We start from the raw sequence: 15,655 nt of genomic DNA on the forward strand, positions 1-15,655 counted from the left end.
CTCTTTCCCCCCCTTTCCTTCTTCCTTTCCTTCTTCCTCTCCCTCCTTTCCTTCTTCCTCTCCCTCCTTTCCTTCTTCCTCTCCCTCCTTTCCTTCTTCCTCTCCCTCCTTTCCTTCTTCCTCTCCCTCCTTTCCTTCTTCCTCTCCCTCCTTTCCTTCTTCCTCTCCCTCCTTTCCTTCTTCCTCTCCCTCCTTTCCTTCTTCCTCTCCCTCCTTTCCTTCTTCCTCTCCCTCCTTTCCCTCTTCCTCTCCCTCCTTTCCTTCTTCCTCTCCCTCCTTTCCTTCTTCCTCTCCCTCTTTTTCCTCCCCTTTCCCTCTTCCTTCCCCTTCTTCCCCTCTTCCTTTCCCTCCTTTCCTTCTTCCCTCCCCTCCTTTCCCCCTTCTTTCCCCCTTTCCCTCCTCCTTCCCCCCTCTCCCTCCCCAGGTTTTGGCTCTGTTTGGGTCGTTGTTGTTTTTCCCCTTGCTTTGGTTTCGTTTCCTTTCCGTTTGGGTTTGTGTCGGTTCCGTTGGATCCTTTGTTGTTCCTTTGTATTTGATTCTGAGTTCGGTGCAGCCTGCCCAGGGCTGCCCCAGTGTATTCTCCTGATAGCTCTGAACTCTTGTGGGTGTTTTAATAAATTTTATATTTATTTTTTGCACTCAACCCTTGGCCCCCACCCTGCATCTCTTTCTTTGCCTGGGGGTGGGAACTGGGGCAGGATGGGGCCAGGGGGTGGGAATTGGGGCAGGGGGCAGGATGGGGTCCTGGGGGTGGGAATTGGGGCAGGATGGGGCCCTGGGGGTGGGAATTGGGGCAGGGGGCAATATGGGGCCCCGGGGGTGGGAATTGAGGTGGGGGACAGGATGGGGTCCTGTCTGTGGGGAGGGGTCAGGATAAGGCCTAATTGAGGGGGGGGTCAGAATGGGGCCCTGCCGCCAGGAAAGGGGGGGGCAGGATGAAGCCTTGGTTATGAGAATGGGGGTGCCAGGATGGGCTGTGGGTGTGGGAATGGGGGGGCAGGATGGGGCCCTGGAGGGGTTGGGGTGAAGGAGGGGGACAGGGTGGATGGGGCCCCTTTGGGGATGCTGGATGGGGCCCCGAGTATGGGAGGTGGGAGGGGAGGGAGGATGGGGCCCAGTGAAGGGGGGGCGGGGGGGGGGGGCACTGAGTATGGAACGGGACGGGGGGGCAGGATGGGGCCCTGTCTCTGGGAGGGAGGGCAGGATGAGGCCCAGTTAGGGGTGTTGGGGGCGGAGGATGCGGCCCTCTGGGGGCTGGGTTGGATCCCTGCCTGCAGGGGGTGCTGCCGAGTCCCCCCCAGGGCTATCAAAGCGGCTGCAGGGGGAGCGCCCGGCCCAGACCCGGACAAGCTCCTCCGAGCCGCCAGGGGGCGCAGCAGCGGAAGCAGCTGCAGCCCCGGGTCCCGCCCCTTGCAGCCAGACGCGCGGCGATTGGCTGGGCCGTGCGTGCCCCCCTGGCGCGCGACTCCGGCGTCCGGCAGCGGGGGCGCGCGCGCCGCCCAGTATGGCCGCGGCAGGGCTGCTGGGCCGGGGGCCGGTGAGTGTCCTCTGTGTCCCCCTGTCCGTCCGTCCCTCTGTCCGTGCCATCCCCTCCCGGCCCCAGGGCTAGGGGCGGGGGCGCTCTGGCCGTTGCCCAGTGTGGGAGGTAGGCAGCTGGGTCCCGCTCCCTCCGTGTCTCCCCCTCTGCCTCCCTCCTCCCCCGTCCCGGTCCCGGTCCCGGGTGAGTGCCGCCGGCGCCTGCTCACGGTAAGAGTCACCGGTAACGAGGGAGGTGCCCTCCGCCTCCTTGCTGGTAAGTGTCCCCCTCCCCGGTGGAGGCCCCTCCAGTGCCCTCCCACCGGTGCTGGCAGCTTTCTCCCGCCTTCCCCGGTGCTCTAGGCCAGCCTCCGCCCTCCCTTCCCCGGGGCTCTCCTCCCCCGTGCCGCTGAAGGTGACCTTCTCCCCCACCTTCTCTCTGCTGTCCTTTCACTCTCCCTTGTTGGTGAAGCCACCCTGCCCCCTCCCGGTGTCCCCCTCCCGGTGCCCCCTCCCGGTGTCCCCTCCCGGTGCCCCCTCCCCGTGCCGGTGAAAGCAGTTCCCCCCGTCCCAGTGCTCCCTCCAGCCTTGTCGTGCCCCCAGGTCGTGTGGTTATGGACAGTTTCCTGTCATGGGAGCAGCCTCCTCCCCTCGAAGTGTTTCTCAGTGCTGGTTTTGTGCCCCCGCAGCTCCTCCTGCGCCGCAGCACCTGGCGAGGCTTCAGCTCGCAGTCGGAGGGGGAGGCGCGGGTGAGCCGGGTCCTGCGGGAGAAGTTCCCCCGGGCTTCCTCCATCAGAGTGGTGGACATCTCAGGTACAGCAGGAGCCCTGCATGGGCCTCCCCATCCCCTCAAACCGCAGAACCACAGAACGGTTTGGGTTGTAAAAGCTCCCTGTGATCATCCAGTCCAACATCAACCCAGCACCACCATGGCCACCAAACCATGGCCACAGGTTCTGGAACACCTCCAGGGCTGGGGACTCCACCACCTCCCTGGGCAGCCTGGGACAATCCCTGACCACTCTTGCAGCAAAGAAATTTTTCCTTCTCTCTAACTTAACCCTCCCCTGGCACAATCCCAGGCCATTTCCTCTCCTTCTATCACCTGATTCTAGGGAGCAGAGCCCAACCCCCACCTCCCTGCAGCCTCCTCTCAGGGAGCTGTGGGGAGCAATGAGGTCTCCCCTCGGTCTCCTCCACACTAAACACCCCCAGGTCCATCAGCTGCTCCTCCCCAGCTTTGTTGCCCTTCTCCAGCCCTCAATGTCCTCCTTGGAGTGAGGGCCTCGAAACTGAACCCAGAGCTCGAGGTGCGGCCTCGGCAGTGCCCGTTCCAGGGGCGCGATGGCTTCCCTGCTCCTCCCGCTCACCATCTGGGGGTGGGAGGGGCTGAGTCTGTTGCCAGCCCCACCTCCCTGTGGGCACCCCCCCAACCTGGGCCACAAACGTGGGGGCACAGAGGAGCCTGCTCTCTGCTGAAGCGTTTGCTGCTGGTTTGATGTTGGCAGGAGGCTGTGGCGCCATGTACGAGATCCACATCGAGTCAGAGGAGTTCAGGGAGAAGCGAACGGTGCAGCAGCACCAGATGGTTAACCAGGTGAGGGGGGCCCAGGGGGCTGTGGTTTGGCTGGAGGCAGCACTTCGTGGAGCCATGGAATCAGTTGGGTTGGAAGGGACCTCAAAGCTCAGCCAGTGCCAACCCCCTGCCGTGGGCAGGGACACCTCCCACCAGCACAGCTTGCTCAAGGCCTCATCCAGCCTGGCCTTGAAGACCTCCAGGGAGAGGACATCCACAGCCTCCCGGGGCAGCCTGTGCCAGGATCTCCCCACCCTCACTGTCAACAATTTCGTCTTCATCTCCAGTCTCAAGCTGCCCTCCCCCATCTTCACTCCAGATCTCAGAGGTCTTTTCCAGCCTTAGCAACTCTGTGATATGCAGAGTGCCTGACTGGGAAGTCTTGCAGGCAGCAGTGTGCTCAGCTCCAAGCTGGGACTGCAGTGAGGTTGGGGTTGGCCTCTTCTCCCCAGTATCAGGTGGTGGAAGGAGAGGAGAGGAAAGGCTGGTGAGAGGCTGTGAGCACAAGCCCTGTGAGGAGAGGCTGAGGGAGCTGGGATTGTTTAGCCTGGAGAAGAGGAGGCTCAGGGGTGACCTCATTGCCCTCTACAACTACCTGAGGGGTGGTTGTAGCCGGGAAGGGGTTGGCCTCTTCTCCCAGGCAGCCAGCACCAGAACAAGGGCACACAGTCTCAAGCTGTGCCAGGAGAGGTTTAGACTCGAGGTGAGGAGGAAGCTCTTCACCAAGTGAGTCGTTCGCCATTGGAACGGGTTGCCCAGGGAGGTGGTTGAGTCATCGATCCTGGAGGCATTCAAGAGGAGATTTGACGTGGCACTTGGTGCCGTGGTCTAGGCATGGGGTCTGTGTTGATAGGTTGGACTCGATGATCCTCGAGGTCCTTTCCAACCTAAGTGATACTGTGAAATGACCTGAAATGGTGCCAGGGGAGGGTTAGGTTGGAGATGAGGGAAAGTTTCTTTACTGCAAGGGTGCTCAGGGATTGGCACAGGCTGCCCAGGGAGGTGGTGGAGTCCTCATCCCTGGAGGCGTTCCAGAACCCTGTGGCCACAGCACTTGGGACCATGGTTTGGTGACAGTAGCTCAGCAGCAGTGGTTGGATTGAGCTCCAGGGGAGCAGCTGGGACTGGATGATCTCAGAGGTCTCTTCCAGCCTCATCAGCTCCATGGTTCTGTGTCCCCTGTGGGCTGTGTGCTGAGCACACACAGTGAGCGGCTGAGGGCCACACTGTCCCTGTGGGCTGTGAGAGAAGGGCTCTGATGTTTGCTCTCCAACAGATAAAGTCCAGCTCTGGGTGTGGTTTTCAGCTGGGCTCTCAGCTTGCAGCATGCTGGTGGGGCAGGGGCTGTGTGTGCACAGCTCTGGGAGCTGGAGCCTCGGGGGTGATTATCTCAGCTCAGCACCCAGCTGGCTGTAGAGCTGGGGAGGGGCAGGCAGTGCTGCTCTGGGCTGGGTGAAGCTGTCACAGCAGTAGTGGAGCTCTGGCAGGGAGCCATGTGCAGCACTGGTGCCCTTGGCGTGCATCGCTATGTCTTAGCTGTGTCCCTGCGGCACTTGGGGCCACTCTGTGCACACCAAAGTGCTGTTTGTGCTTCCAGCCAGGACTCGCTGCCCTCAGCAGCACCTTCTGGGTGCAGGCTCCACACAGCCACCACTTGGTGCAGCACCAAGAGCAGAGACGCTCAGAGCTGCCTGCCACAACCTGGGTTCATGAAAACCAAGGGCTGGGGCCTGCCCTTGGGGCACAACAATCCCAGGAAGGCTCCAGGCTGGGGGCAGAGTGGCTGGAGAGTGCCTGGTGGGAAAGGCCCTGGGGGTGCTGGGTGCCAGCAGCTGGAGAGGAGCCAGGGGGTGCCCAGGTGGCCAAGAAGGTCACCAGCAGCCTGGCCTGGAGTGGGCAGCAGGAGCAGGGCAGGGATTGTGCCCCTGAGCAGGCCACAGCTGGAAGGCTAGGGGCAGGGTTGGGCTTCTCAGTCCCAGAAGGCTACTGAGGGCTGGAGCAGGTCCAGAGAAGGGCAAGGAAGCTGGGGAGGAGCAGCTGAGGGAGCTGAGATTGGTCAGTCTGGAGAAAAGGAGGCTGAGGGGAGACCTTGTGGCTCTCTGCAGCTCCCTGAAGGGAGGCTGAAGTGAGGTTGGGGTTGATCTCTTCTCCCTAGTATGAGGTGATAGAACAAAGAGGAACTGGCCTGGACTTGTGCCAGGGGAGCCTGAGGTTGGAAATGAGGAAAAGTTTCTTTGCTGCAAAGGGTCTCTGGCATGGCAGAGGCTGCCCAGGGAGGTGGTGGAATCCTCAGCCCTGGAGGTGCTCCAGAAAGCTGTGGCCAGGGTGGGGTGGGGTTGCTGGCTGGACTGGGTGATCTCAGAGAGCTTTTCCAACCCCCAGTTGTGTGGTTCTGATTCTGGTGCCTGTCTGTTGCAGGCACTGAGTGAGGAGATCAAGAGCATGCATGGACTGCGCATCTTCACCTCCACCCCCAAACCCTGAGCCCCTCAATAAAGCTCTTCACACAGCTCTCTGTTCATGCTTGAGGCCAACCCCCAGCCTGCCTCCCTCTGAACTGTCCAAGGTGCTGTGTTGTCAAAGCACCTGTGTGGGGTGGGGGCCCCAAGGGCAGAGTGGGACAAGAAGCAAAGACCTCCCCTGAAAGAAGAGCAGGAAGGAGAAACTTTATTATTGCCTTGCCACATGGTGGGGTCCTTCCCTCAGCCCCCCACTGCTGGGGACACCAAGGAGCTGAGCTGCTCTTCCAGCCCAGGGCCAGGCACTTTTTATTCCCTCCCCCCACAGCACTGCTGCTGCCAAGGGGAGACTTAAGGCTCTGAGTGCACCTCACCCAAACCCAGCGCTGCAGGAAGGAGCTGAGCCGCTGCTGGCACCCAGGGAGGCTGCTCCCAGTGCTGTGTCCATGAGCCCAGAGGAGAAACTTTGCCTCTGGAAAGAGAAAGCAGCGGTGCAGCACTTGAGCTTCACCCCACGCCTGCGAGAGCCTGCTCTGAGTACAAGTCCCACCTTCAACCAGGCTGTGTGCTCGAGGCTGGTGAGAGCCACAGTCAAGTGGAGAAGTCTCCCCAGCACAGCCAACCCCTCGAGAACCAGGCAGGCTGCAGCGGCTGCTGCAGGGCAGAAGCGATGCTCAGCCTCCGAGGCTGAGGCCTCTCGGGGCTCAGGTTGCTGCAGGCGAAGCAGAGAGGTGGCTGGAGGCCAAAGCAGAGAGGAGCAGATCAGAGCTGGTCCTCCAGGGAAGGTCTATCTGTCCTTGGAGCCCAGCTTCTCAATCAGCTCCTGCAGGGGAGCCAACTCCCTCCTGTCGATCAAGTTGAATTCCTGGCAGGGAGGAAGAAAGCCAAACCATGAAATCACCACAGAAACTGAAGGGACCTCTGCAGGAGCTGCGGGAGAACACCTGGGCCCCCTCCCCCTCTGCGTGCTGGGAGGGCAGCACGGCCCCTGGGCACCACCTGCAGCAGCCACCACTCCTGCTTAGCCCTGGGGAAAGTCAGGGGCTGCAAGGCAACAGGACTTTGCCTGCCCAGGGCACACTGCTGGTGACAACAGGCTGGAGTCAAAAACAGTTCTGCTGCTGCTTCCAACTCGAGCCTTCAGCTACACCCCCAAGGTTCTCCTCCAAATCTGGTTTCCTTTGCTGCAGGCCAGCAGCTGAAACCCAAGAGGGAAATTCGAGCACCAGAGCCACCCTTCCTGCAGCACAAAGCCCAGCACCACAAAACCCACAGCTGCAGGACCCTCAGAGTACAGAGGCTGGGAGCTGAGCCCATCTCCTAGCACCCACCACAGCTGGAGGTCTTCAAAGAGGAAAGGAGGCAGATCCTGAGCACCTCAAAAAACAAGGGGCTGGAGCAGGGCCAGGGAAGGGCAACAAAGCTGGGGAAGAGTCTGGGGAGCAGGGCTGGGGAGGAGCAGCTGAGGGAGCTGGGGGTGTGTTGTTTGGAATAGAGGAGGTTGAGGAGAGATCTTCTGGCTCTCCACAACTCCCTGAAAGGAGGATGGAGCCAGATGGGGGCTGGATTCTTCTCCCTGGTCTCAGGAGATAAGAGAGGAAATGGCCTGAAAGTGTGCCAGGGGAAGGGTAGGTTGGAGATGAGGAAAAATGTCTTTGCTACAAGAGTGATCAGGGATGGGAAGAGGCTGCCCAGGATGGTGATGGAGTCCCCATCCTCGGAGGTGTTCCAGAAACCTGTGGCCAAGGCCCTTGTGGCCCTGGCTTGGTGACCATGGTGGTGCTGGGTGATCTCAGAGAGCTCTGGCAACCCAAACCATTCTGTGACTCTAAGGACCTGCAGAGGCAGGCAGGCAGCTGCTGTGTCCCAGCTCACCTGCACAAAGAAGATGAAGTGCTTGAAGGAGGTGTTGAGGTGAGCCTCCTCCTGCAGCCGCATGACGGAGTCAAAGTGCTGGTGGTAGATGTGGGCATAGACACGGAACAGCCTCTTCAGGATGGTCTTGGCCACAGACATGAAGTTCTTGGGAAATGGGACACCTGGAACACAGCAAATGCACAGGAGTGAGCCCTTGGGTTGGGTCAGAAGGCCCCAAGCCAGATGCTGTGGCAGTGTCTTGGTGCTGTAGAGGAGGCTGTGCTGCAGCCCGTGGCCCCGCTGACCTATCTTGGAGGGGAAGAGCGTTTCATCATCCAGCTGGTCCTGCACCCATGTCATCAAGTAGTCAATGTACTTGGGAGCTGAGCACTTGATGGGCTTCTTGATGTTGGTGCCATCTGCCCAGTGGTACTCGTACCTGTGGGCACAGGGGAGGAAAAGCAGCTCTGAGACAGGAGAACAAAAGGCACTTGGAGGCCTCTCTGGGTTTGGGGCTGCTGCTGTTCTCACACAAGATGAGTTCCCCAAGAGACCATCCTGAGGAGGCACACAAACTGCACTAGGTTGGAAGGCACCCTCCAAGGGTATCTTGTCCAACCTCCCTGCACTCAGCAGGGACATCTCCAACTGGAGCAGGCTGCCCCAGGGCACAGCAAGTTTGAGCTTGAATGTCTCCAGGGCTGGAGCCTCAGCCACCTCCCTGGGCAGCCTGTCCCAGTGTCTAACCACCCTCATGGTGCAGAACTTCCTCCTGATGGCCAACCTAAACCTCCTCTGCTCCAGTTTCAAACCATTGCCCCTGGTCCCATCCCCACAGACCCTGCTCAACAGTCCCTCCCCAGCCTGCCTGCAGGTCCCAGCAGCAGACTGAAATGCAGCTCTTAAATTCTCCCTGGAGCCTTCTCTCCTCAAGACTGAGCAGCCCCAACCCTCCCAGCCTGTCCCCATAGCTCTCTGATCATCTTTGTGGCCTCCTCTGGACCCTCTCCAGCAGGTCCAGGTCCCTCTTGTGTTTGGGGTCCCATAGATAGACACAGCCTGCAGGTGAGGTCTCACATTGGCTTGAGCCACCATCAGACCAAGACAAGTGATTATCAATGCCACAGCTCCTCCCAGCTAGGGCAAATGTTGGCTCTGATGCCCACCCCACCCCCACTTTCCCTGTGAGCTTCTGGAGAATCCTCCAAAAGCAGAGCAAATTAAATCCCCCCTCTGGGCTGTCACCTGCTGGCTGGGGACATGACAGCAAAGGCTGCCACTGACACAGGAAATGGTTACAGGAAACCTCCCCAAACTTAGCAACAGGAACTTGCAGTCCAGATAGCTCTGGGGAGAGGAGCAGGGCAGGATGTGACATGGCACCCCCCAGACGCTGCCCCCAAGCCGCAGCCCTCGCTGCTGCTGCACGGCCAGAGCCTGCTGCAGCCTCCCCTGCCTGCTGCAGCCTCACCCCCCAGAGCCAGGGAACCCCAGATGGCTTTGGGCTGCAAGGGACCTTTGAAGGGCATTGAGCTGTAGAGAGCCAGAAGGTTCTCCCTCAGCTGCTCCTCCCCAGCTCTGTTCTCCAGACCCTTCCCCAGCTTTGTTGCCCTTCTCTGGCCCTGCTCCAGCCCTCAATGTCCTTCTTGGAGTGAGGAGCCCAACCCTGAGCCCAGCACTCAAGCTGTGGCCTCCCCAGTGCCCAGCCCAGAGGCACAACCCCTGCCCTGCTCCTGCTGCCCACACCATTGCTGCTCCAGGCCAGGCTGCTGCTGCCCTTCTTGGCCACCCCCTGGCTCCTCTCCAGCTGCTGGCACCCAGCACCCCCAGGGCCTCTTCCACTGGGCAGTTTCCAGCCACTCTGCCCCCAGCCTGGTGCCTTCCTGGCAGGAGGCAGCCCTTGGCCTTGGCATGTCCATCCAGCCTGGCCAGGTCCCTCTGAGAGCCTCCAACTGTCCAAGCAGATCAACTCTGCCACCCAGCTTGGTGCTGTCTGTAGTCTGGCTGAGGGAGACTCAGTCCTTTTCCAGGTCATTGCTGAAGAGACTGCAGAGAACTGACAAAGCTTTTGCTGACAGCTGGACTCAATGAGCTTAGAGGCCACTGCCAAGCACAACAATTCCATGCAGCAAGGTGCTGCACCTTGGCCTGATCTGGACACATCCTCTTCTGAGCTTCTCCCTACACACCCTGGAGCCACCTGTGCACACACCACACCGGAACTGTGCCCACAGGGGAGGTCTCACCTTGGTCCTGCAGACATGACTGGGCAGCTGGCCTCTGTGCAGAACTCTGTGATGGTCCCATAGAGCATGTTGATCTGGTTGAAGAAGTCCACAGCTGGAAAGGAAACCCACCAAGGTCAGTGAGAGCACAGCCACCCCCAGGCCTGCAGCAACATGCAGCTGACACAGCCTCTGAGGATCACTGTTGGGGTGGGAATGTGCTGCAAGGCTCTCAGGGAAACAAACAGCCCATGGCTGATGGCTTAAGAGACATCAACCATCTAGGAATGGGAATCCTCTGGCAATTGTTCAGCCTCCAGCTACTGTTCCTAACTGAGGTGAAAGTCAACAAGGCCAAGTACAAGGTCTTGCAGCTGGGTCAGGGCAAAAGCACAAATCCAGGCTGGGTGAGGAGTGGCTTGAGAGCAGCTCTGCAGACCCAAAGAGCCACCCATACCCTGGGGGGCATCCAGAGCAGTGTGACCTGCAGGACAAGGGAGGGGATTCTGCCCCTCTCCTCTGCTCAGACCCCACGTGGAGCACTGCATCCAGTTCTGGAGCTACCAACACAAGGTCCTGGACCTGATGAGAAGAGTCCAGAGGAGGCCACAGTGATGGTCAGAGGGCTGCAGAACCTCCCCTGTGGGGACAGAGAGGGAGAGTTGGGGCTGTTCAGCCTGGGGAAGAGAAGGCTCCAGGGAGACCTCAGAGCAGCTTTCCAGTGCCTGAAGGGGCTCCAGGAGAGCTGGGGAGGGACTTTGGATAAGGGCTGGGAGTGACAGGAAGAGAGACAATGGCTGAGCTGGGAGAGAGGAGACTGAGACTGGAGATGAAGGAGAGTGAGGGTGGGGAGAGCCTGGCACAGGCTGCCCAGGGAGGCTGTGGCTGCCTCCTCCCTGGAGGTGTCCAAGGCCAGGCTGGATGAGGCCCTGAGCAACTTGGGCTGGTGGGAGGTGTCCCTGCCCATGGCCTGGAAGGTCCCTTCCAACTTGAGCCATTCCATCATTCTATGGTTTGTCTGGCAGGAAGCTCCACTCAGCCTTTCACACCTTCAGAAAGGGAAAGAACCTCAAAGCCCTGATGAATGTAGGGAATGCAGGAAACACCTTGCTTTGCTTGAGCAGCCCAGATGCCCTGACCTCCTGCCTGCTGCTACTCAAAACTACTTTTTCCTTCTCTTACCTCCAAAGAAAGATCAAGGCTGGAGACAGCAGCAGCTGAGAGCAGGATCAATTGGTAGTGTTTGCCTCCTTAGACCATCCAGGGAGCAGTGACTCATAGAAACCCAACAGGGAGCTGCACACAGCTGGGGTCCAGAGGAGAAGGCAGTTCTGCTCTCTCCCAGACTGCTCCCTGTTGCCATTTCTGCTGCCAACAGCACTTTGCAATTCCAAATAGCAACACTCCAGGCCAGCTCCTTGGGACAAAAATAACCATTCCCAACTTCTGCAGCCCTTCCAGCTCTTGAGTTCAAAGAAAACCAACAGTGAGCCACTGTGTGCCCAGGTGGCCAAGAAGGCCACCAGCAGCTTGGCCTGGAGCAGCAATGGTGTGGGCAGCAGGAGCAGCATAGGGATTGTCCCTGTGAGGCCACAGCTTGAGTGCTGGGTTCAGCTTTGGGGCTCCTCACCCCAAGAAGGACTTTGAGGGCTGGAGCAGGGCCAGGGAAGGGCAACAAAGCTGGGGAAAGGTCTGGAAAAGAGGGCTGGGGAGGAGCAGCTGAGGGAGCTGGGGCGGGGGGTTGAGCCTGGAGAAGAGGAGGCTGAGGGGAGACCTTCTGGCTCTCTCCAAGTCCCTGACAGGAGGCTGGAGCCAGGTGGGGGTTGGTTTCTTCTCCCTAGTAACAAGGGACAGCAGAAGAAATGGCCTCAAGTAGTGCCAAAGGAGGTTTAGGTTGGATATTAGAAGAAACTTGACTGAAATGGTTCTCAAAGCCTGGCCCAGGCTGCCCAGGGGGTGGTTGGATCCCCATCCCTGAAGGTGTTTCAGAGCTGCAGAGATGTGGTGCTGAGGGTCAGGGTTCAGCCCCAGACCTGTCAGACTTCAGAGAATGGTTGGACTCAGGCTTGGGCCTCCTTCCCAACCAAAACAATCCTGTGCTGTGGGTTTGTCTCTCATTTTCACACCTGTGCAGAGCACCTCATCCCCTGAGCACAGAACCCACCAGCTCATCACACTGTTTCTTTCCTTTGATCCCACCTGAGTGCCCCCAGCAAAGCACATCCTGGGAATTCCCTCTGGGGCAGCCCTGGGTTCTTTTGAGGACAAACCCCACAGATTTGGGTTGGGTTTTTCCCCCCCACTGCACCTCCAGAGAGCCCTCATTCCTAGGACTCACTGTTGACTGCAATCCACTCGTTGAGGTCCTCCCCCTCGGGCAGCATGACAGCTTGCCTGAGGTTGCCGCTGCCCAGCGTGGCCTCCGCATGCTTGAGGAGCTCGTACTGGTGGGAGCCTTCCGGAATGTTCTTCTTGGGCTTGAAGGTTTTGGACGACCGACTCCCACTGCCGGCAGAGCAAGCGGCCCCCTGAGCCCCGGGGCAGCCTCCCCTCCCCTCCCCCCCGGCGCTTCCTGTGCTCTTTGACTGCTGGGACTCCAACCCTTTCCCACTGCCCCGGCGCCGGGATGAACAGATCCCACCGCTGAGCTCAAGGGTCACACCGCCCCTCCCGCCCCTCCCCCTGTCACGACAGCCCCCTCCACGACAGCCGCCCCTCCCCCCGACTGCCACCACCCTCCCCACCCTCAGGACTGTCACCACCTCCCCCCGGCCCCCAGGACTGCCGCCACCTCCCCCACCCCTCCCGACTGCCACCACCTCCCCCCTCCCTCTCAGGAGTGCCACCCACAGGCTTCCCTCTCTTTCTCCAACCCAAAGTTACTGGGTGCAAAAGCCCCAAAGCCTCCTTGAGCAGCACAGCAAGGCAGGCCCAAGTGACTGGGCTGCAGAACAAAACCACCTGTCCCTGGGGCAGCAGTGTGAGAGGGACAAAGGGGACAGGGAGGGTGTCCCTGGCTCCAGTGACAGAGATTGAGAGATGGCATTGGGTCAGAAGGGACCCTCAAAGGTCATCTCATCCAACCCCCCTGCAGTCAGCAGGGACATCCCCAACCGGATTAGGCTGCACCAGGGCCACATCAAGTCTGATCTTGAAAGCCTGCAGGCATGGGGCCTCAACCACATCCCTGGGCAACCTGTTAGACCCAAATGCTAGAACCTCAGTGCTCAAACCCACTGTAGGAAACAGCTAAACCCAGCAACTTCCCAAGCTGCAGCCTCTGCAAGTTGTCACTGTCACCATAACCTTCCCTTGTGTCACTCAGCAGCAGAGCCACTGCACAGCTCCTCATCCACCCCCCTCCCTGTGCCTCCACTGCAGCCTTTCCCCACACAGCCCCAGCTGCCAAAACGGGTGAATTCTGATACCCCTCAACCAGACAATGTTAACTTTCAGAGCCTGGCTGGCACATGCCCCACAGCAGCTTCCTGGCACAGCCTCAGGGCTCTGCACTCTGTTTACGTGTGAGGCTGGGCACGGAAGTAAAAGAGCTTTAGGTGCAGCTCACTCTTAAACCAGGGACCTGCCTCCTGCTCCAGCCCAAACAGCAGCCCAGCACATCGCTGGCCCTAGGCAGAGGGGCCCAAAAGGCAGCCCCAGCCCCAAGGAGAGGCTCCCCAACCCCTTCCTGCCAGCCCTCACCCACAGCACCCAGCAGGACTCGGGAGCCAGGAGCCCTCTCACTTTACCAGCCTCTGAGCCTACCACACACCTGCTGCAGCACCTTAAAGATGCCATTTTTGACACCACATCCTTGCAGGGTGCCCAAATTGTCACCATTGCCCCTGCAGTCAGGCCTGCCCCACCCCACAGAGTCCCTCACACAAGCCCCACCAGCACTCCAAGCCATCACTCTCTGCACTCCACCTGCACTTGCCCACAGACAGCAGGGTGAGGCCCATCCAGGTGCAAGCCCCACATCCAAGGGACAAGGGTCTCCTCTCTTCTGCCTCACCTCACACCTCCAAAGCTCCCTCCCAACTCCCAGGGCCTCCCATTAGGGAGAGGCAGAGCATGCCTGCAGACCCCACCCCTTCAAAGCCCCCCCCAGTCCCCCTGGACAGCCAGCTCCTCAATCTCTCCCCAAGAAGGATTAACCCTCCTAACAAAACCTCTCACCAGAGCCTTCCCATTAAGGCTGCCCTCCCCCCCCAAAGCTTTCCCATGCTCCCCATACACCTCCAATGCCTGCCCACCCATGCACGGGCACCCTGCTTCTGCTGCTGACCTCAGACCCCCCTCCCAGCGATGGGGCAGACCCAGTCCCACTCCATCCTCCTCCACGGGACCACGTCCCTCATGTGCCCCCAGGGTCTCCTCCCAATGTCTTCCTCAGCCCCTCCTCCTTCTACCTCCTCAGGGACTCTTTCCAAAGCCTCCACAGAATGGCAGGAATTGAAAGAGACCTCTGGATCTCCTTCATTCCAACCCCTCTACTGGATCTCCCCCCACACACACCCACCCAGCCTCCTCAAGCTCCTCTGAAGCCCCCAGTACCTCAACCCACAGCCACTCACACCTTCCCCCTCAAGCCCCCCTTCAGAGGCCACCTCCTGTGCCTCACCACGAGGCCTTCCCCAGCGCCTGGGCACTGCTGTGGCCTTCATTTCCAGCCAGAACCTCCCTGGAGGCCCAGGGCTTCCCTCAGGCTCCCACCCTGCAACACCTTCCTCAAGCTCTCAGACTCCTCAGCGCTCACCTGCCCCACAAGCCCCTTTAAATACCTCCTCCTGCTCAACCCCCCAGCCCTCAAGGCCCCTCCTAAAGGCTTTTCCCTTCCTGGTATGTCTCACAGACCAAGGCCAGGTGTGTGTCCCCCCACCCCGAATCCCCTCACAGCCCCTTGACGTCCTTCTCCTCAGAGCCCCTCCCCAGAGACCTTCCCTGACACAGCTTCTCACAGCGCCCCCCCAACCCTTCCCCCTCCCCAGAGACCTTCCCTGACACAGCTTCTCACAGCCCCCCCCCCAGCCTTCCCCCTCCCCAGAGACCTTCCCTGACACAGCTTCTCACAGCCCCCCCCCAACCCTTCCCCCTCCCCAGAGACCTTCCCTGACACAGCTTCTCACAGCCCCCCCCCAGCCTTCCCCCTCCCAGACCCGCTCCCCAGGGTCCCCATACAAACCTTCTTCCTCTCCTGAGGCCTCTCGTAGCCCACACCCCAGTGCGAGCCCTCCCCCCCCCGCCCCGAAGCCTTTACAACCTTCCTAAAGCCTCTCACAGCTCCCAACCCCGAAGCCTTACCCCCCAGTCCCTTCCCCACGAGCCCTTCCTCCTTCCCACCCCCCTAAAACCCTTCCCCCTCCCCAACAGCTCTCACAGGCCAAGCCCTGGCGCTTCCCTCCAGCTGCTCTCACAACCTACCCAAAGCTCCCCCCCAGAAGCCTCTCAACGCCTCCCAAGCCCCTCACAGCCCCGGCCCTCCAGGCCCCCTCAAACACCCCTCACAGACCAACTGCCCCCTCTCAAACCCCCCCGCCCCTCCCCCAGAGGCCTTTCTCCCCCTCGCCAAGCCCGTCACAGCCCCTTTCCTCCCGCAGCAGGGCGGCTCTCGGGTCACTCACAAGAGGAAGCTCATGGCGGGCAGGGCCGGGCCGGGGCTGAGGCGAGAGCGGGAGCCGGGGCGGCGGCGGCGGCGCCTCCTCCAGCGCGGCCACAGCTCCTCCGCGCGGCCCCCGCCAAGCCCCGCCCCGCCCCCAACTCTCGCGAGAGCTCAGCAGGGCCGCGGCCTCAGGGCCGCGAATATACCATGGAGGGGGCGGGGCTTAAGGGTAGGGGCGGAGCCCGAGGCTACGGGGCGGTGCCCCACGCAACGGCATCACCATGGCAGCGGCTCCTGGTCGCGGCTCGCTGTGGGGCTGTGTCGGCCCCGGCCCCGTTATGGCCCTGTGGGGCTAGGCAGCCCTGTGGGGCTAGGCACTCTCAAAGCCCCTCCCCCATGGACCTACAGACTCTCAACATCC

The 15,655-nt window shown here is 60.6% G+C and overlaps 2 protein-coding genes across 2 annotated transcripts; one reads left to right on the forward strand and one right to left on the reverse strand.

Annotated features, from left to right (window-relative positions):
- Positions 1-1,452: 1,452 nt before the first annotated feature.
- Positions 1,453-5,600, forward strand: BOLA3 (bolA family member 3). Its single transcript, XM_068156657.1, has 4 exons — positions 1,453-1,537; positions 2,205-2,328; positions 3,024-3,112; positions 5,510-5,600. Exons 1-4 carry the CDS (start codon positions 1,505-1,507, stop codon positions 5,573-5,575), a joined length of 312 nt encoding a protein of 103 aa, XP_068012758.1. The 5' UTR covers positions 1,453-1,504; the 3' UTR covers positions 5,576-5,600.
- Positions 5,601-5,732: 132 nt separating this feature from the next.
- On the reverse strand, positions 5,733-15,404 carry MOB1A (MOB kinase activator 1A). The gene is made up of 6 exons (XM_068156633.1): positions 15,257-15,404; positions 11,971-12,137; positions 9,654-9,747; positions 7,713-7,846; positions 7,426-7,589; positions 5,733-6,415 (listed from the first exon to the last, which is right to left on the reverse strand). The coding sequence occupies exons 1-6, from the start codon at positions 15,268-15,270 to the stop codon at positions 6,338-6,340; spliced, it is 651 nt and encodes a 216-aa protein (XP_068012734.1). The 5' UTR covers positions 15,271-15,404; the 3' UTR covers positions 5,733-6,337.
- Between the last annotated feature and the right edge of the window lie 251 nt (positions 15,405-15,655).

The sequence above is a fragment of the Melanerpes formicivorus genome, unplaced genomic scaffold, assembly GCF_026170545.1.
Source record: "Melanerpes formicivorus ecotype bairdi unplaced genomic scaffold, bMelFor1.0.p_v2 SCAF_34, whole genome shotgun sequence".
Lineage (NCBI taxonomy): Eukaryota > Metazoa > Chordata > Aves > Piciformes > Picidae > Melanerpes > Melanerpes formicivorus.

Bases quoted from the DNA above. Each gene is read 5' to 3' on its own strand.
- BOLA3 (XM_068156657.1), top strand. From the start codon at position 1,505: ATGGCCGCGGCAGGGCTGCTGGGCCGGGGGCCG. The intron at 2,329-3,023 runs GTACAGCAGGAG...TGATGTTGGCAG, and splicing joins CAGAGTGGTGGACATCTCAG to GAGGCTGTGGCGCCATGTAC. The intron at 3,113-5,509 runs GTGAGGGGGGCC...TGTCTGTTGCAG, and splicing joins AGCACCAGATGGTTAACCAG to GCACTGAGTGAGGAGATCAA.
- MOB1A (XM_068156633.1), bottom strand. The intron at 7,847-9,653 runs GTGAGACCTCCC...CTGTGCCCACAG, and splicing joins GTCATGTCTGCAGGACCAAG to GTACGAGTACCACTGGGCAG. The intron at 7,590-7,712 runs GTCAGCGGGGCC...GCTGTGTTCCAG, and splicing joins GCTCTTCCCCTCCAAGATAG to GTGTCCCATTTCCCAAGAAC.